This window comes from Hermetia illucens, chromosome 5 (assembly GCF_905115235.1).
Source record: "Hermetia illucens chromosome 5, iHerIll2.2.curated.20191125, whole genome shotgun sequence".
Lineage (NCBI taxonomy): Eukaryota > Metazoa > Arthropoda > Insecta > Diptera > Stratiomyidae > Hermetia > Hermetia illucens.
The window spans coordinates 98,213,437-98,234,730 of NC_051853.1; the positions used below are offsets into that span (position 1 = coordinate 98,213,437).

At 38.6% G+C, this 21,294-nt stretch overlaps 1 protein-coding gene across 1 annotated transcript in view; it reads right to left on the reverse strand.

Moving 5' to 3' along the window:
* The window catches only part of LOC119656830 (kinesin-like protein Klp10A), a 69,728-nt gene extending 50,907 nt beyond the window's left edge, over positions 1 to 18,821 (reverse strand). The window contains exons 1-2 of the mRNA XM_038063478.1: positions 18,702 to 18,821; positions 17,529 to 17,838 (exon numbers count right to left, since the gene is read on the reverse strand). Of these exons, the coding sequence (XP_037919406.1) occupies positions 17,529 to 17,577 (49 nt within the window). The 5' untranslated portion in view covers positions 17,578 to 17,838; positions 18,702 to 18,821. The remainder of the gene's footprint in view (positions 1 to 17,528; positions 17,839 to 18,701) is intronic.
* Positions 18,822 to 21,294: the final 2,473 nt, after the last annotated feature.

Genomic DNA, 21,294 nt, shown 5'->3' on the forward strand with positions numbered 1-21,294 from the left:
ATGCACAGAAACCGGAAGCCTGCCGCTTCTAGATATGAAAGGTTTTGTAGTTTTTTACATAACTGTTTCTTGAACGAACCAATAAAGTGATCATTCAGTTGTTTGTAGCTAGCAAAAATGCTCTTACAATGCAGTCGTATATCCGTACTATCACCAGTAAACGACGTACTCACTTATCATTGAATAGGTTTCACTTTTCCTAACACTCATTTTCATGGGTCAGAAAATTTCACACGACATAGTATAGTAGCGAAGTTCCGTTCTCAGAGCATAGACGTGTAAACAATTCTGGTATTATTTTTGTGCTTTTTTACGAAAAAGAGGCGCTGAATATCTTATATAATGTATTTAACAAAGATGATGTACGCCGAGGCACAACTGAAATCATTAACAACCGATGGATTAAAGTAGAATATGCTCTATTGGTTGATAACCGAAAAAACGAAAAAAACGAAAAAAACTTTATCTTCAAACTCTGCATATTTTGTCATCAAAGTTCAAGTCAAATGGGATAGAACATCAACTGCTATTCTGGATCAAACTTTAATTTGTACAAATTTTGTCCTGAAGCAAAAATTCTTCATTTAAGCGTAGTTTTAAGAATGAATTGGTTGTCATCGTGTACAAATCTTAATGGCAACTAATTAGAAATTGTATCACTACTAGAAAGAGGATACCAATCGACACCAAATCAGGATAATAAGCTTGAGCTTGTACAATGCCCTCCACATTGACTCTTAGTGTACCATCGCAGTTTAGGAAGGAAGCGTTCTGACACACTTCAAGATCTAGGTTCAAATTGGTTAAGTTTTTTTTTATTAAAGGACCATTCTTCGAAACTACTCAGCCAAAGTACAGAATTTTACAATGATGTAGATCATAATACGAAGCAAACTACTGAAAAACTTGATGGAAATCTTAGTACTATTAGCAAAGTTATAGAAAGCCAAATTGTCTGTACATAGCTAAATATTCTTACATAAAAAATCCATAAAATCTGTCATACCTGAAGTACCGAGTTTTCCGTTGGTTATTATTATGACGAATTAAAACGACGAATGGGACTTCTTTTATTCGTTGCGTTTTTGTTTAAATTCGCATATGGCGATATTTCGGAAAAACTTATTCAACAAAAATTTCTTTCAGAAATATTGATGTATACGAACATACCATAGTGTTTTTATACACTAACGAATAGAAAAAGTCGTCCCAAATTTTCAATTTGATTTAACCCCTAGGAGCAAAACGGGCAAACTTTTAGTTATATTTAAAGGCGTCATAAAAATTACCTTCTATTGATGTTTTAAAGAAAAGAAAGAATATCACTGTTATCACGTTTGACGCAAATACTATATATACAAAACCATACTACTAACCAAACTAGTGGCATGTTGGAACTGGACGAGCAACTGTAGGAATAAACAAATTTTTAGATTTGTTTACTTTAACCATTTAACACGTTGAATACGGGCGCGGATAAACGTAACCCTTCTTTGTGGTGGCCTTGTTTCCGGTTAGCATGAATGTATTATCAAATATTTATAATTTTAATAGATTACAATAAGAAAAGTCCACGGATAGTTGCTTTGCGTCCATTCTGCATTAATTGCGGGTTTCCGTCCGCCCCACTTAAACACAATATAGAACAACATACACTACATGTGCAGGAGTTCACAGTTCCAACCTTTCCACTAAATATCGATATAATCATTTCCAAGAAAAGATTGTGTGACAGACAACGGATATATGGAAGACCTTAAAAAAAAATAGATCCAGTGTGTGATCAAATGATGGGAAAATATTCAATATCAATTGGTGATGATTTTTTAAGCTAATTGGTGAAAGTTTATGTATTATATGCTTCCTATTAAAGATCAGTCTATAAACATTCAAGTGCGGAGAAATTTTGCAACACGCTTTGCAATAGTCTTTCATTGTGAATTCTATTTTGGAATTATTGGGGAACGTGCGGTACTCTCTACATCTCAGGGAGATTTGGAGAAGTATAGTTGAAAAGTAGTGTGTTCACATATAATATCTATTTGTTATAAAGAACAATAATCTGACCAGCGCAATAGAAAATTCATTTGCCACGGCGTACACTACGCTGAACATTTCGGGATTTGACTCGGTATCGGAGTTCAAGCGCGTCATGCCCGCATCACTCGCAGCGGCCAGTAGAGCCTTCAACCTCTTCCATTCATCGACCCGCTTCCACGACTCGCTTTCGGGTCGTGACCGTGACCTGTGCTGCATCCGAGAAAAGAGCATTTTTGATGGCGGCCCAATGGTCTCCAGAGCGTTACTCAGTAGATCTACCGCTTTATCAACAAGATAGATCTCCGACTCTCGTGCGACAGCTGCGTCGTACAAGTGGTCGATTTTGAACGTAAGGGGTCGCAGCTCCCCAAACCAGCGAGAAGTGGCGGATGCAACACACAAGCGAACGTAAGCGACCATCAAATAGTAATCCCTTACGAGGCCGATGTGAGCGCCTCTCTTGTTACGCACACCCAGAAGACAGCTCCTAAATCGACTGCTGATCGCGAAGTGGTCGATTTGATTGCTCGTCCGGCGTCAGTCAGTTGAAACCCAACTGACTTTATGGCATTTATGGTACCAAAAAGGACGAGGCAGTGGAAGTTGCAGAAATCCACGAATCTCCCGCCATTACCTTTACGGTCGCTGTGCTTCCCCATCACATGTCCGTCCAAGGTGTTCCCACTCATATCAGCAAGCTTCCTCTGCACCGCGTTTAATTATTCATAGAAAGTATCCTTCTCCACTACATCGGAAGTCTCCATTGATGCGTAGCATTGAACAATTGTGATGCGCCTGAACCTGGACCGAAATCTAGCAGCTGGAAATCTGTCAGAAACCGGCTCCCAAGTCAAGAGAGCGTGCCTTGCTGCAGCTATCAAAAACAACCCGACACCGAATTCGCGTCTGCTACCAGTTGGCTTTCCAGAGTACAAAAGCACATTGCTGATCTCCAGAGTTCCACCAGCTAGCTTCGCTTAGGCCCAAAATGTATAGTTTATTTCGCTAGAAATCCCGCTCAAGTTGGAGAAAGCGAGCATTCTGAGGACTCCCGCTACCGTTGTCGAGGATCGTGTTCACATTGCAGAACCCAATCATAGTCCGTTTTCGATAGCCAAAGATCGTTGCCATGAGGTCAGTTCCTATCCGAAGCGTTATTGACGTTTCGGTAGCAGTAGAGTTTGAAAATTTGCTAGTCCACAAATTTCTTTCCGTTTTAGTCGCCTCTCGACAAGTAGGGAAGGTTTCGAGTGTATTTTTAAGCCCCAACTGACAGGGTGTCAAGGAATATTTTGAATTTTTAGCTATGTACGAATGGAATGGAAATTTCTCACATAAGATGAACACAAAACCTTTATACCCGAAGAGTCCAGCTTCTTGTATTCCCTCTTGTTTATTGTAAAACTGATTGGAAGTTTAAAGAATAGATTCTAGTTGCTGCATATGGACTTTAAACACAGTTTTTAGTAAGACTCAGACACTTTTGAATATTAGTAATTGTTATATATACAGATATGATTTGAAAGAATGTCCAAAGTATAAATGAATTAATACATCCTTGTCCGGTATCTATTGGATGCTGAACTACCCCCGATATAAGTCTGTTAAGATGGTTTCTTGTTTGCGACTTTCGTAAGTTTGTGTAAACCTACAGCGAACGTGCAGGTCTCCCCCGAAGGGTCTTCGTCTAATGAAGCCAGGCAGTTGAATTTGAAGGGAAGGACCCTCTTTTACTCCTCCTTTTCCCTGGAAACAGCCGAGCCCGCTACCACCAATGTCTCCAAGTGATAATTTAGTAGACTCCTTAGACATATTTAGTCGGCAAAAAGCCTCAAGAAAAAGGTTCCATTATTTCATCATTGCATATAGCAAAGCACTTCAAGTACGTTTCCATGATATCATAGAAATTTTCCAATTTTCTATTTATTACGGAAATCATTGTCCAAGCTCCCTGACCCTGAATACATTTGTAATAAATTTATTGCATGAAGAACAACTGGATGAAAAATGAAATTGGAACTAAAATAGAATTCGATGAAACTTGATTTTTTATTTTCCATCCAACATGTATACATGTAAGAAGTTGCATGGGCGTTTTAGCGCCTTATAGGGTTACATTTACTAGTTTCTTGCTCTCTCAAGAGTCATCGAAGTCATAAAAGATCGCAAACTTATTCTGAGATTTGGCTTGGAACATTGCATAAGAAACTTAAGGTTATTTGATTTTTTCTGCAGGTTGCAGTCGAACAATGTTCAAGGTAACTTGATTTTCTATATAAGGTACGACATACGGTTTCGCTCGAATAGGAATGTTAGTGATTGCACATCTACTTTTCCAAAAATTTAAACTAAGCAAAGAGTGGTACTTAGCATTTCATTACAATCAATTATTAAAAAAAAAAATTTTCGAGTATTCTCGTTAGATTAGAATTACTATGGCGAGTGAAATTTTAAACTACATTTCAAAGTCATTCAATTAACCATTCATAACTCTACCGCACTGTGTATAAGAATTCTTTTATTGTAACATAAGGGATTAACCTAATATTCAACATACAAGCAATAAATTATGCATACACAATTCACACTGCAATTCTGAAAGTAACACTCAGTACAGTGAACAGTTATATGCTAACGACTGGTAAATCCCACGCCAAACCAAACCAGTTGTATTTTCATTCTGGCTCATACCTAAAAATAAGCTGAACTCAACATAAGGTATGTACATTTTTTATTCTCATTCCATATAATTGCAATTTGATGGGTCTGTCCGACTCTGAAAAAGTTCTCATCGGCATAATTTCAATATACTTTTCCAAAAACAAATGCAGCTCCTAGGCCTAAAACTATTTCTTACCAAAATGTAGCCAACAGATCCAAAAATAGAGAAATAGCACAAGCTCAATCATTGGAAACTATCTTTATTGTCGGCTCCAATCTTCGCAGTTTTGTTCTCGCTCTTGATGAAGTTGGTTCCATACACGATAAAATAGTAAAATAAGCAGCTTGAAATCTAATAGTAAGAATGCAATCGGCAATCGGAAAGAGAAATATGTTTCATTACAAAATTTCAGAGACGCCGCCACACATACACATTCACATGAATACAGTAGTCAATCGGCACACCATGAATTCAGTACTAGTACAATAACGAACACAAGATACCGCGAGCCCATTGGAATTTGAATTCAAAACTATCCAACATAAATCCTTACAAGATGCTTATTATAATCCACTTGCATTGTAATTCAATGTTAACTAAAAGCAATTTTTGGTCTCAGTTCAAATTAGCAATCGAAAATACACAATATTGAAATAGTTCGTTGAGCAGACCGCGCCGTTTTGTTACTAGTGCGCTCTATTCAAATGAACAATAGATACATAAAAAAAACATAGAACTCAACCAAAAGTTCCCGCAGAGGGCTTCAATTGGTTTACACAAATATAGAATTTGTCGGCCAACGCACCGAGTTAAAAATTTACAAATTTTTAGGAAATGTTGATACTTGTCGAAAACTTAATTATTATTCCTTCTTTTCAGAACCGATGGTGCGCAACAGATCTGTCATTCGTATTCAATGGCCCGAAACATATTGCCATCAGAATATGAATGATCGAAAATTGCCGTTATAATCGGTTACACGGTATTTTGAAATTACTGATGGAATAAATTATGGCCAATATCAAAATAATCTGTGGGGGCGATAATTCGCTTAATAACCTTCCAAATATTGACAAATGTAGTTGTAGAAAAAGCGGTTGATGAATAGAAGCAAAAGAAATTCACTTGACTTCAATTGAAATTATCATTAGAACGAATCAATCGGAGATGCACCTACGCGTAATTTGCCAGAATCAACTTTTCTGTAAATTCATGTCATATAGCACGATTAATGGCGGTCAGGTTAGGTAACTACCAAAATCCATTTATTGCCTCTCCTTCCCTGTTGTTCAAGTGAAGTTAATATGAACTACTAGCTAAAAATCCAGAAAGTGTTATAACAAGCCTTCTTTATTTGATGCTTTCAAGTTAACATTAGAAACAAATAGGGGGGCTTAGGGAAAACGAATAGAATCATGGCAACTAACTCAATAGGGTGTTAAAAGATAATTTTGAAAATATTTTTATCGAGATACCAAAACCCTTGATAGAACGTCACAATTTTCAACAAGCAAAAGATTATTAAAATCGGTTTACTGTCCGTCTTGATTTTACGTCAAGAAGCTTCCCCATTCATGTAAAGTAGCGGTGTAAGGATGCTGCAAGGTGCAAGGGTTTATTTGTGGTTGAAAGTAGGGGATTATATTAGGCCTACAAATAAGTTCTGTCGGTTTTCACAATAGATGGCGTAGCTTGTTTTTTATTATATTAATCCACATTTCCAAACATTCATCATAAAGCTACTGTCAATAGGCACAAACGTCAGTATAAATTATTTAATTGAAGTATAAACAACAATACTTTTTTCATCAACGAAAATGGCCAATTTTGTACCAAATAATGTGTTTTTGCGGGGAGTTCTATTTCATTATTTCAATATGAAGAAACAAGCAACCGAAAGTCATCGCATTTTGGTGGAAGTTTATGGTGACCATGCTCTATCTGAACGAACGTGTCAGAGGTGGTTTGGACGGTTTAAAAGTGGCAATTTTGACTTGGAAAACGAAGAACGCGCCGGACGGCCAACAATTTTTGAAGATGAAGAATTAGAGGCATTGCTCGACCAAGATCCATCGCAAACGGAAGAAGAACTTGGAAAAACACTTGGAGTCACTCAGCAAGCCATTTCCAATCGTTTAAAAGCAACGGGAATGATCCGAAAGGTCGGAAGTTGGGTTCCGTATGAACTGAAGCCAAGAGACGTCGAACGCCGTTTTTTCACGTGCGAACATCTGCTCCAACGACAAGAAAGGAAGGGTTTTCTGCATCGAATAGTTACTGGCGATGAAAAGTGGATCCATTACGATAATCCCAAGCGTCGGGCAACGTGGGGATACCCCGGCCATGCCTCATCATCGACGGCCAAAGCGAATATTCATGGTGAGAAGATCATGCCGTGTATATGGTGGGACCAGCTGGGTGTGGTAAACTATGAGCTGCTAAAACCGAACGAAACGGTCACGAGCAAAATCTACCGACGTCAAATGATGCGTTTGAGCCGCGAACTCAAGAAAAAACGCAATACCAGCAAAGGCATGATAAAGTTATTTTGCAACATGACAATGCTCGTCCACATGTTGCACAGCCCGTTAAAACATATCTAGAAACGTTGAAATGGGAAGTCCTACCCCACCCGCTGTACTCTCCAGACATTGCTCCTTCTGACTACCATTTGTTCCGGTCGATGCAGCATGGCTTGGCTGACCAGCACTTCTCCAATTACGACGAACTCAAAAAATGGCTCGATGAGTGGATAGCGGCCAAGCAGGCCAATTTTTGGCGCGATGGTATCTATGAATTGTCTGAAAGATGGAAGAAAGTTGTGGCTAGCGATGGGCAATACTTTGAACAATGAATGTATAACCAATTTTTCACAATAAAGCTTCAAATTTAAAGAAAAAACCGACAGAACTTATTTGTAGGCCCTATAAGTTAAGCGTTGATGACAGTGTTTAGACTTTTGGAAAAGGATTAAAATAATCTTGAAAAAATCGCACGATTGAATTTCCAGCGGCGTAAATTGTCGAATATTCAAAATATTCTATATAGGAAATTTACAAAAAAAAAAACTTTCATATTCGAAGCTTCAACTAGTCGTTTGCTCTACTAAGTCTACCTCTCCATATCAGAATTAAACACGATGACCAAAGTGAAACGAAAAGATTGTTTATTATTATCATATTATTTTTATTTACAGATATCAATATTACGAGAGTCAGATCCTCCCTTCATAAGTGCTTATAATCTAAAGAGGACTTTGCCACCATTTTTAATAAGGTTTTGTGTAAAACAAAATTAAAATCGATTTTTCTCGGAGAATGTAGCAGCAATTGACGCCAAATTTTGTGAAAAGGTAGGAACTGTGAACGCTCATGCATACAGTAGGTTACATCCTGTTACGTCGAATTTAAAAGGAGGTCTTCATACATGCAAAAGGGGGGTGCAATTTTTTTTCATTAAATATAGTCATGTGGGGTATCAAATGAATGTAGGCTATAATATAAAGCTTGATCCTATCAAGTTTGGTGGAAATCGCACTATTACTAACAAAGTTATAATATCACCCGAAAGTGGAAATTCTCACATAATATATGCGTATACTACGTGTTACGTACTAATGGGACAAATTCACACTCAAATGTCTTTATAAAGGAAATACATAAAACCTTTCATGCCTGAAGCGTCCAGCTTCCGGTTTCCCGACTCGTTTAATAATAAACTCCCCGCCTTATTTTCGCTAATGACAGAGATCACTCGATATATTATTTCGTGCCTTGGTGCACAAATAACCCCATAAAATCCCGCAGAAAGCTTTTTTAGCTGTTCCAAAAAGAGATATTCGGAAGAAGAAGATTACAATAGACGACGAAATCTTTGGAGTAAGGTTTAAATTGTGAGAATCATTTCAATGTGAGGTAACATTTTTAAAATTTTAACTCCAAACTTAATTGATAATATACGACTGCCTTAGAATTTTGTGTCACTGCTATTCAAACTCAAATCAAGTCACATGAGAAGAGATACCGCAGAAAATTCAACGTGTTCAAGGTTCGACTCCCGCTCAAAGCAAAACCATTTTTTTGTAGCCTGTGAATCTTTCAGAAACGTACGTTTTATTGCCTTTTAGATAAAAATGTCAGAATTTGCTATATAGTTTGTTACCATTACTGCCGAAACGTAAAGTAACTTAGAGGATTGTCCATTCACGCATCGAGAAACAAAAAAAGGAACAATACATTGTAAAACAAAAACAAGTCAGAATACCGGAAGTTCGCGCTTCGGGTATAAAGTTTTTGTGTTTATCTTATGTAAGAAACTTCAACCCACAGATTTCTATTCGTATAAAGCTACAAATCCAACATATTCCTTCATATTTTTCCAAACTACAAGGCGTACGTATATATTACAGCCTTAGATATTATGCTCACCCTAAACAAACTGCCTATTTCCGAATACTGTACATATATGTATATGCACGTATATAAATTGACCGTACCCATATTTCCGATTCACTTCATGTACAAAAGCATACATATGTACATATTTACTACCTACATTAAATACGGCTGGTTTAATGTACAAATATATCTATCTGAATTAGACACTACCTACATACATACATGGCTGTTTGGAGTAATTGATATTCATATACAAATGACTAAAAACTAAAACAAAATAACTCTTTCAGACCCCATAAGAACTCATTTCGTTGTGGTATTGACGACTCGGTAGGTGATGATGACGTCATACAGAGTGTAGAATGCACGAAATTCACACAAAATGGCAAAATTTCACCCCCTATAACTTTGTTAATAATAGTTGGAACTTGACCAAATTGTGCATTATGTTATCCAATACACTTATGCCAAGTTTTATACTTCTGGGATGGACGGGATGCCGGGTAAAACTAAAAATGTGGACATATACTGTTATTAACTTTATTTGTGCAGATATCGGAACAGGATGTATTTTGTGATCTGTTGCACTTATTGATGGTTATATTTTGAGCCCTCACTCCCCTATGTTTCAACCAATATCAAATATGGAACCAGTTTCGAAAAGTACTAATTGAGCCCTTTAATTTGATATCCCACATGGCTACATTTTATGAAAAAAAATGTTGCGCCTTCCATTCATATATACAGGGAGCGCCCCCTTAAACTTAACACAAAATGGCGCCACTTGCTGTATGTAAATGGAACAGATCACAAACTCTTAACAATTTTCGTGACAATCGGTCTAGCCGTTCCCGAATAAATCGGGTGTGGCAGACAGACAAACAGACACCGAATCGGTTGTAATAAGGTTTTGTTTCACACAAAATCTTAAAAATTGCTCGAAACCTTCCTTGCTTCTCTTCCGCAAGGTCAGTTGATTTGCAACAGACCGGTAGCGCCCGAACAATCAGATCGACCACGTTTCGGAGGTGTCCTCTGGATGTGCATAAAAAGCGGAGTGCTGACATCGGCTTCAAAAAGTATTACCATTTGATGGTCGCTTGCCTTCGTTTGCATGTTGCATCCTCTAAAAACCTCGAAGTGCCGAGTTTCAGCACCGCATCTAGCTGTCGTTCGACGTTCGTGGAAGAATTATCGTGTTAATCGGCCTAAATACCGTGAATAGTCCGCCTGATAATACTGATGAGCATTTATCCGCCAATAAAAACGCAATTGGTTTTCGGTTATGTCTCAAAGGGGTATCACACGATCAGGCTAACTTCGGAATCATGGAAGCCAAACTACGAAAGGAAAGAATTGAAGGCATTATTGATGGCTGCTAATAGTGGCAAGCGTGACGGGCTCAAATTTCCATACCATGGAAAATCTCAGGAATGAACTTTTTACTTTTAGGAAACATGGTTTCTGCTACCCGCATCCGTGAACTTGTTACTCAAAAGCTTCAAACGACTATAGATGAAAACTAGCCTTAAATGTATATTTCCTTAGCTTCCCTGATGATACTGGAGCATATCTACCCGATACATTGTTTTTGTGTTTATTCCTTCTATTCACCCCTTTTGTGGAATATAAGGCATCCCCACATTGTCAGGTTTAAGTGAGACTGTACTTTAGTTTCATTATCTTCCATTTTATATTGTGCAAGTGATAAGCCTACAGCAGCGGCACAGCACGAATACAAACACAAACACATTCCATCATTCCCACAAAGTCTACTATAGTAAAGCATGCAAATAAAATTACAGTTTTCCGAAAAATGATGTTCGTTCAAGGTTATAATCATGATGAATTAGCATGAAAACCTACCGAAAGACTTACATAAAATTTCAAGCATATAATTCCTATTTTTATACCTTCAATTTGTTTTTAACTTAATGGTCAACTATAGCAAATAATATCTACTGATGTTAAAATTCTATCGATAGCAATAATAATACGTCTCCACGATCAAATAAATAAACGTGTAAATGTATTTCTTAATAAATGAGAATGCTAAACGTTCTGCAAAGCCTAATCTAAAAAATCAATTAATTCGTTTCAGCTTAACACAAACTATCTTTAAGGTTCGTTGAATGCTAGCCCATTCTCGTCAATTCTGTATTGACACAATAATACCACCGGCACTAGTTTTCAGACCCTAATTTCAAAAACCACATATTCGTCACCATGCATTGTGGTTAAAAAAAAAGTACAAATAACGTTAAAAATAAACATAAGCAAATGCGATAAAGCGAAATGCATTATGCAATGTCTGCTGTGACTGTAGCGTGATGCAAAACCTCAAAATGCTGTGCAATGTAAGGATAAAATCCTGACTACTTGAGCACGTAACACTGTAAATCGATACAAGTTTCCTCTTCACTTCGTACCAAGTAATTTACTTCTAGACATTTTCTGTCTCTTCTTCAGCTAAAGAGGATCATTGGCGTGCCCGACTCAATGGCTTTAATTAGCATATTCAATAGAAACCACAAAACAAAACCAATCCCAGTATTTCAGGTCTTTCCTTTTACTTTCTTTGATGATGAAAATGTCGATGAATGTTTTATCTTCATGCATATGGGATGCCTTTTCTGTTGGGTTTAGAGTGAATCACGATTCGTTCGTCCGTATGCTCTTGGATTTCTTGTTTGATTCAGATCAAAAGACGATATGACTGACAAATCAATGAGACGTCTTGAAGGAATGCGTTTGATGAAAATGCTTGAGATATACAAATTAATAAGCAGGTTTATTGAACTGTACTTCAACTCTGCAAAGTATTCACATTCCTTCTGACGCATAGCCAAATTTACAGAATGGCACAGGACGGGAGAATGTTTCTCTACACAGTAAATCATTTGCATCTTACTTTATTATTTATATTACATTTTATCAACTACATGTGGCAAATAAGTTAGTCCACTCAAACCATAAATAGCCTTTTGGGAATGGCAACCATTGTTTCCCTATTAACATACAATGGCCTACTAAACATTTGCAATCGTATCTCAAATTCCTGCAAGACGGTCCCAGGCCCTCTTAAAAAAAGAGGAAAGAAGCACTACAATCTAGGTAATTAAAAAACATCGATGTTAGATTTTCGTTTAGGGAATTGAGGGTGTCCTAAGCCCGCCATCAAGTCCGGTCGACCGGACCAGTTGGGAAGCAAGTTCAGCCCTGGACGAAACTGCAAGTTATATAATCTTTGCAACTTGGATGCTTTCCCAAAAAGGAGGGGATCGTGGACTACAACCGTGAAATAATGTTGCCTCCCTGGTTAAAAATCTATACACATGTTGTGTTTTTGAATTTATATAAAGGAGCAAATATCACCTTGTAGTAACTTCGGTCACGCTGCTTCCAGAGTAGAGGGGAGGCAGCGCGATGAGTTGCTTCTGCCCTGGACGAGTCTACAAGTCATATATTATAATACATTTGTACATTGCGGAAACCCCAATTGCGGTGATTCTGCTAGCTGGTATTCAGTGCATCAGCAAGTGAAAGTCATCATGGCAGGTGTATTATTCCCTGCATTTAGCAAAATTTTAAGAAATGCAAACTTATGGGGCGGCAAGCATTTCACCGAATGTGGACGAATTCCCGGCCATGACTTTAGGTTACCTTGAATAACTTTGAACTGTGCACGGTCTTAAGCTAGAACGGATTCCATCGTTACCAGTTATACACTTATATTCTAAGCACATCAATGGACGCTGTACTCCGGAAAAACTGACATTCATTCACTCATTGTCGGATAGTTCAGTGGTTAGAGCACTGAACCTTCATACGGAAAGTTGCGGTTCAAATCTCATTGGTGACTATGAGGATTTGTATTGTAAGTTAACGTCGGATACCAGGCTCTCCAGCTGTGAATGGATACCAATCAAATCAGGATACTGTAATCCTGTAGTGTACCGTTACGATCTTAAATGAAGTGCTCTAACACACTTCAACCCTGATCAAATTGGATTGTCAGGCCAACGATTATTAGTATTCATTGCTTACGTGGGATTTCCTAGTTTCCATATGCGTATGACAGATAGCAAAAAAGATGACGATCCGACAGACACTGAATTCATTTTATTTAGGTTCTATTTTCCGCAAAAGAATAAAAACAGGATCCTTCGCGAAAACCAAATAGCATTAACAATGCTTTAATCTAAAAATCAGAAAATACGTTTGTATTTGTACATAAACCAAAAATCATTCGGATTATTATACCCACTTTCAATATCAAAATCTCTTATCCTTATACCTTTCCTTCAAAATCACAATTCGTGTTCCGGAAATTTCGCAATTCAATTGCGCAAAGAATTAACCTGAAATATTGTTTCTGTTTGAGGAAGTAGGGAGCTGCAAGAGATACAGTTGTCTAGGCACAGACCTGCAAAGCTTACAAACATTGCTTTCATAAAACGTTAAAGTTGTCTTCTATTTGTAGTTAAGTCTAAAATTGATAGACCAGTAGCTTACTCCAAACTACAATTTTATTTTATTATGTATATATATATTTCGGGAGCAACTTACTTCTTTGATCAGTACAAAGCTACTAAAAACAATTGCGATTCTACGGTTCTATTTATACTAAAAACACTAATTACCTAAATTACTTTTTAACAAAAAAAAAAACATTAAATTATTAACCTAATTATCTATTAATCACCGCGGCAAGTCTTATTAATTTTGAGGAGCAATTACCGGAATCTGTGTTTAATAACCGCGTCGCGTCTTCTCTCAGAATTCCTAGACTTTCCCAAGGGTCCAAGGTTATCGTTCGGTTAGTATGCCGCAAGAGTTCAAGGTTTTCGCGTTGAATGATATGGGCTTCTTTGACTATGTGCGCGGCCACTGATCTTATGCACGACTTTAGTTTCCGAACACTACTTACCGCTTCCTTGATATGTTCGTTAAATCTTGTCGTTATCAGGCGTATAATTTATTACAGTCGCTGCACGTTATTCGGTAAATCCCGCTTTTTTCGTACGCTACCTATGGATCCTTAACGCTTCCCAGTAAATTCCGCAAGGTGGACGATCGACTCGAAGCTACGACGTCCAGTTGGTACTTTTTTACCCAGTTCCTGATGTTGTTGAATAGGTAAGAATATGGGATACTTATTCGTCTATTGACACCGCTATTAAGAATGGGTGTAATTCTCAGACCATTGAGAAATTGATTGGAAGGAAAGTCAAGCAACACAATAGGCATGCCTATACAACGCTATTTTCGCAGCAGAAGGAGGTAACCACTAGACGAATAAGTATCCCATATTCCTACCAATTCAACAACAGGGGGAAGCGTTAAGGATCCTTTGGTAGCGGACGAAAAAAGCGGAATTTACCGAATAACGTGCAGCGACTGCAATAAATTATACATAAGACAAACGAAACAATTTTATACAAAACAAAAAAAAAAAAAACTTGCGTGTCAGTGTATCAATCAATTATTTGAGTTTGCATTATTTAACCGAACAACAAAAAACAAATCGGGAAACCGGAAGCTGGGCGCTTCAAGTATGAATGGTTTTGTGTACTTCTTTTATAAAGCGATTTGAGTGTCCGTTTGTCGCATTAGAACCTAGCACGTAATATATGCATGTATTATGTGAAAATATATACTTTCGCGTGATATTTACATTCAAAGTCTTAAATCTGCACAGAAACGGCTACTCTATCCCGTTATAACTTTGTTAGTAATAGTGCGATTTCTACCAAACTGGGCAAAATCCATACTATAGCCTACATTACTGCAAAATTTCGTAATTTTAGGGTGAACTTAAGAGGGGTTTCGCAGCCAATTACTAAAAATTATAGTAATATACTATTATTAACTTTAGTTGAACAGGTATCGGTATGGAAGATTTTTCGGTTGGACAGTTTCTGAGAATGGGCCCGTTAAAGAAATGATCACTTTCAACCCCCCGCACTCCACACATTTGCAACAAATGTCAAAACTAAGATCAGGAAGTACTAACGAAGACCTTTCATTTGATACCCCACATAATTATATTTGGTGAAAAAAAATTTACACTACCCTTTTGCATGTATGGGACGAGATGAAAATTAATAGACACAATTCTGACGGTAAGCAGTGGACATAGAGAAAGAAGAACAACTTAGTGCTCGACATGTCACACCTACTGTCAAATTAGGCGGCAATTCTGTGATGCTATGTGGATATATGAAGTGGAGTGATTTTAATCAGTGCAAAAACATTATGGACAGAATGACGACATTGGAAATGTGTACAATTTTCGATGGATGTTTATTGGGCAGCTTAAAACCATGGGTTGCTTTTTCTGAAAGAATAACTTTGAAGCAAGATAATGAAGCCAACCGTACTGATACTAGGGAATGGCTTGCATGTGAAATACATATATCGCATCCTTGCGGCCAAAGTGGCAAAACTCAAAAAAGTTAGTTTTTCAGAAATTGCAAAACACCGTCTGCTGCTAAAGAAATGAATTTTCTGTTCGTTTAAAGGCGGAGGTTTGCTTCTCATTCCTTAGAATAAGACCATGCGCCTTTCGATATATTTGAACCTGGTCACAATGTAAATGTAAGATTTATACAGTTACGACTGTTTTTATGAAGATAATTCGCAAATATTGTTTTGAATTAACCGAAGAGTTGTGTCATCTAACGACAACTATTTGTATTGCAGTTCAGATGGTTTTGCAGAATAATGGAGTGTTATATTCTGTTGTCAATAGTGTTATTAACTAAAAACCCCGTTAGTCCCTATTTTTAAATGCTTGAGTGCCATGTCCCAAACGAGGGATCCGTGGACTAAAAAACATGATAGTAAGTTGCTCTCCATTTGGTTCGGTCCAACATCAAGTGGATATGGACTTAGGATCCCTCACTATCCCAAACAACCGAATTTTTGAGTTACGACACTTTTGTAAATAAAATATCTACAGGGGCAAAAAACGTAACCACCATGTGGACAATTCATCAGCAAAAATGTGACGAATTAGCTTAAACTCTCTGCAATAAATTAGTTGAGAGTGTACCCGACAGAATAAACGATATATTAGAGATTATGCCAGTTTTTATATTTTAAATTATTAATTGAATAATCAAACATTTTTGAAGAAAATAGTGTTACCTGTATTTACACAGGCAGAAAATAGAAACAATTCATAAAGTAGTACTGTAAACATTTTGAACAGCATAATCCTGGTACTGTCAGAAGGTAAATATGCGTTCGACGATATGGGTATCTATGATTCCCTCCGTCCCGGCATGTGAGTGTAACACATCCTCAGAACACTTCATTCCCTAAGGTTTTAGTTACGTTTACTTTCAAAACATACACAGTACAGACGTGTGGTATCCATGCTAGAGCATATAACGATATTAACCTAAATAGCTAAATCTCACTCAATAAGAAGCTACAAGGTTGAAGATATGCTGAGCGGCAAACTCGATACACAAAAGGCATCGCTCCGCCAAAGCAAACTGCTTGCGGTTATGGAAAATCAAGTACGCCTACTTGGCAACGAAGGTGCAAAATCTTTTTCAGCTTAAAAGGCCGTCCAATTCGCAGACCATTTCTGCGCGACTGTTTGCTTCCTTCAGTGTCAAAGACACATGACCGCCAATCTTAATTGGAGTCTTCCTTGCAGCAGTTTTTATAACCTGACGAGCGCCTGTGATTTGGTCGCGACGTTCCATGTTCACATGCAATTAATTTGATTAGTGGCACATCCAGCAAGCACTTGTACCACTCTTGCACAGGCAAATCACTCTCGAGTACTCCGGTTACAACATATTGCCCGAAAGCGTTAGACGTTGCAAAGTCCACCGCCTACAATCGCTAGATGCCGACTTGGGCCCCAATCCCCAGCCGACCTCTCTTCCAATCGCTCCAGCCAGAATATATTCAAAAACGGCATACAAAGTAGGAATTCAAATGGAGAAAAACAACATCCAAAACTGGTACACGTTTTGTATGAGTCACTGTCATTTCGAATATGCAGTAGTGCAGAGCAGCCCGCGGAGGAAATACCGAGGCGCGCACACCAACAGCCGGCAACCAGCTGCATTCCCCTGTGTTTGTGCGGTTTGTGTCACTTTTATGTATTTCCAGCCAATTTTCGACGTAGGCAGCCGCCGAACACATTCGCACAAACGTGAAAAACGCTGCATGTAGTGGTCTGCACATGATTAAAAAAAGCCGTCGATCTTAAAGAAAATTTTCCTGGACTGCAAATGACGAGGTCTGAATCATGCACTAGTCGGAAATTTCGCCAGGATTCCCTTGGACAAGTGTCGCTCCGACCTACAACAAATCTAGTGCCGGAATTCCGTGAGTCCCTAACAATCCATTAACGAACCGCATCCGACACAAGAAAGCCAAAAGCAAAACGTCACTCGACTCACCATCTGTCCGTTTTATGTTGACGCTTTGTCCGATTTCGATTAAATCCATGATGAGTTCCGATTGGGGCCTCGTTGCTTTGTTGTCGTGCACAGCCAGGAGGCGAGAGGCTTCAGAAGTTACAATCGGGCCTAGAGGGCGAGGACGTCGTGACCGAAGGTATCCAGCAGGATTGCCTCTGAGTTGACCAGGTTCCGCAAGCAAACGGGTTCCACAAATCTGTTCCGTTGTATCTTCGTTCCAGACTTCTGCCCGCTATCCGACTTAAGTTCTTTATCCGCAATTATTGACTCGAACTGTTCCACATTAACGCTGCAATCGATTAAAACACATTTAAAAACGTCGCAGAGCACAATTGGGCCGTCGACAACTCGATCGCGGAACGGGAAAAAACGCCAAACTCTGGCGAAAAGCGAGAAATTTTTCGACGACGAAGATGACGGCAATCCCACACTCTTCAAAGACACGACAAGGGGGAATACGTTGCTCACAAACGATAAACTTTTTAATCGCCGAAATTCCTTGCCGATTTCGCAGTCACATCTGAAAGGATTCGTGTTACAAAAGACGTTTTCGACACTCCCGAACTTCCTCCGCCGTTTCTTGATAATCTTGAACTGGAAAAACGATCCCGTTCACGAATAACTGCAAAAACTTTACGTTGGCTTGGTGCCGTCGTGCACTGCCAGGCGACGATTTGTCGATTCTCTTGTTTGAAAAAATTGAATTTTCGAAAAATTGCCCAACGACAGACGAACGCGAAAACGCTTCAAACTGCCAGATAATAGATACGTCCGCCTCACACCTAGAGAGAGAAATGCCAAGTAAAAGAGAGGGTAAAGTATGTTTTCTTATTGGAGCAACTTTCGGGCCATCTATTCGAATTTATGCGAATTCGAAAGAGTCGATAACGCAGGCCGGTTAAATATTTAATTCTACGGTTGCCGGGTGAGGTCGGGAGATTTTGAAATGTTTACCGGGCGAATATCCGGAGAATGAGAATTAAATAATTACAATCAGCGGGGAACGCCCGTAATTCCATTGACGCAATCAAAACTTATAAGTCTGCCGACAAACTTTCTGTTTGGAGTTCACGCGACGGTCAGGCACCAGACACTTTTCCACGAAAAACCCAACTAAAAACATTGTCGGCAGCTGCTCACGAGCGAACTTACCAAGAATCTCCTATTAGAAAATAAAAACCACTCTTCAAAGATTTTCAACTTGAATAGAGAGCAAAATTATAACACAAAAACGAACGGTCCTCCCGTCATACGGTTTGAATAAGATTGCAAAAACAGGCAAATGTCATCCGCGGTGTTGACAAGTAAGGATTCGTTAAAATTGAATTGGAATATTTTCAAATGATGACAGAAGATATGTATATTCACAATGGGGAGAAAATTATGCGATTACAATGTGTGGCGCTCTGTTCACTAAAAAGATGTTATAAAAAGTATTTTGTAGCTAGTCGAAGTCTCGAAATGCAAATACTCTGCAGAGATGCACACTTAAGATATTTTTCACGAAATTTCATTCATTACGGAATTTATCACAATACAACTTTCATACGGCAATTCAAAGACAAACATTTGAAATTACCCTTTCTATGTTTTTCACGCGATAACGAACTTCAATAAAAATTTGGGAACAGCTCCCTCATTTCTTCGTGTTTGGATTTCATCGGTAAAAATATGTACCAAGATTGCTCAACTGTCACATTTTCATAACGACTTTCGTTGTAAGTCAATTCATTCTGGTTCAGTTTACTTTGGCTGAGAACTTTTTTCTTGCCAAATTCAAATTACCTCCACAAATTTCAATTTATTATAATATACGCTAGCTTTTCATTTTCAAATTCCATTCATGGTAGAAATTCGTCAATAATCACTATAGGTAATTAAACATTAAATTTTAATAAAGAGCACTTGCAAACTTAACACGGAAAGCGACACTCTTGTACTTGGGATGGAAGATCCGAAATATATTAGAATACATTTCAATACTTCGCTTAGTGCAGCAATTATAGAGGTATCACGTTGCTGAGTACCATCTATAAGATATTTTCCGCTATTTTGCCGGGGCCGGATAGCCCCATACGCCCAGAACATCATTGGCCCATACCAAAGAGGCTTCACTCCAGGTAAATCAACAGATCAGATTTCCTCTCAGCGGCAAGCGATGGAAAAACTGTTGGAATATAGACACCAGTTGCACCATCTATTCATCAACTTTAAAGCCGTCTATGATAGCATAGCCAGGGTAAAACTGTACACGGTCATGACAGAATTCGGTATTCCGACGAAATGGATAAGACTGACTAGGCTGACCCTGACCAATGTGCGAGGCTAGATAAAAGCAATAGGATCACTCTCAAGACCATTCGACATCAACAACGGTCTAAAACAAGGGGTTGCCCTATCATGCGTCCTCTTTAACCTGGTCCTGGAGAAAGTGATTCGTGATGCTGAGGTAAATGCAAGAGGTGCGATCCTCTTCAAGTCCACCCAACTACTGGCCTATGCTGACGATATCAACATCATGGGAAGAACCACCCGAGATGTACAAACGCCTTCATCCAGAACAAGCAGGCGGTGCGGTGTCTTGGGCTGCATATCAATAAGGGCAAGACAAAATATATGGTGGCAACGTCAGCAGCGAAGACGAATCAACCAACAACATCAAACCGCACTGGTCAAACAGGAAGAATAGGATAGGAGAATATAACCTTGAGACCGTTGATAATTTCTCCTATCTAGGGTCGAAAATCACAACCGATAACAGCCAGTCTTTTCCAACTGAGCTTAGCATCGAGTCTCATACTTAAATATTTGACTTCATTTGCCTGTGGCACTTCTTGTCCGTTTACGATGACTTTTGCTGGATTCTCTTTTTTGTTTGTGAATTTGAGGTACGTTGATTTGCTTTCATTCAATTTTATTTTTCATTTCTTGGTCCATTCTACAATGTTGTCAATAGCTGTTTGTAACATTATTTTTGCTTCTTCCGTAATTTTACATGCGGTAAAGATGTCAGTGTTGTCTGCAAATGTCGCTATTTTAGCTTTTTCACAGCAAGGTATATCATTGGCACAGTAGATCTACTATAGGCAGTACCCACACTAAAATGACCCCACTTGCGAATGTGCTTGCAGAAGCTTATTTGTACACATCAGAGACGCGAAACAAGGTAAAGGCATAATCTTCGTCAAATTCTATTGGTAAGAGAGAGATCGGTGAGCTTTTGCTATTCTGGTACTACGGCGTGCTCACCCATCTGGCAAAAAGTTGTTTCATGTATTCACTTATACATAAGCAAAAACTTGCCGATCTTACCAATCCATTGGCAAGTCCGGGCGATATGTCAAACAAAGCTGATCGGATTTTCGTTACATCTCGCTCATGCTCAAGGGCAAAACAATTTGAAATCGTGCGTGCTCGTACTGATTTCCCCCCTTGGGCGAGTGTGGTAGCTGTCTAGTATCTAACTGTGTCATTGGTATACAGGGAAAACAGTGTTGGGCCCAAGGCACTGCCCTGTAGTACACCAGCTGCAGTTTGTTTCAATTCAGAGTAGGTTCCATCGTATTTCACTCTGATACACGCCACCTGTTGATGTGGAATGATTTTCGCAGAAACAATATTGGTAAGGTGGCATTAGATTTCGATTCACAATGATTTGCGTCAGTCTATTAAGGAGAGCCTGACTGTAGAAGGAAGTAGCGATATTGGTCGATATGATTCGATTCTACCTGACACCTTTCCTAAT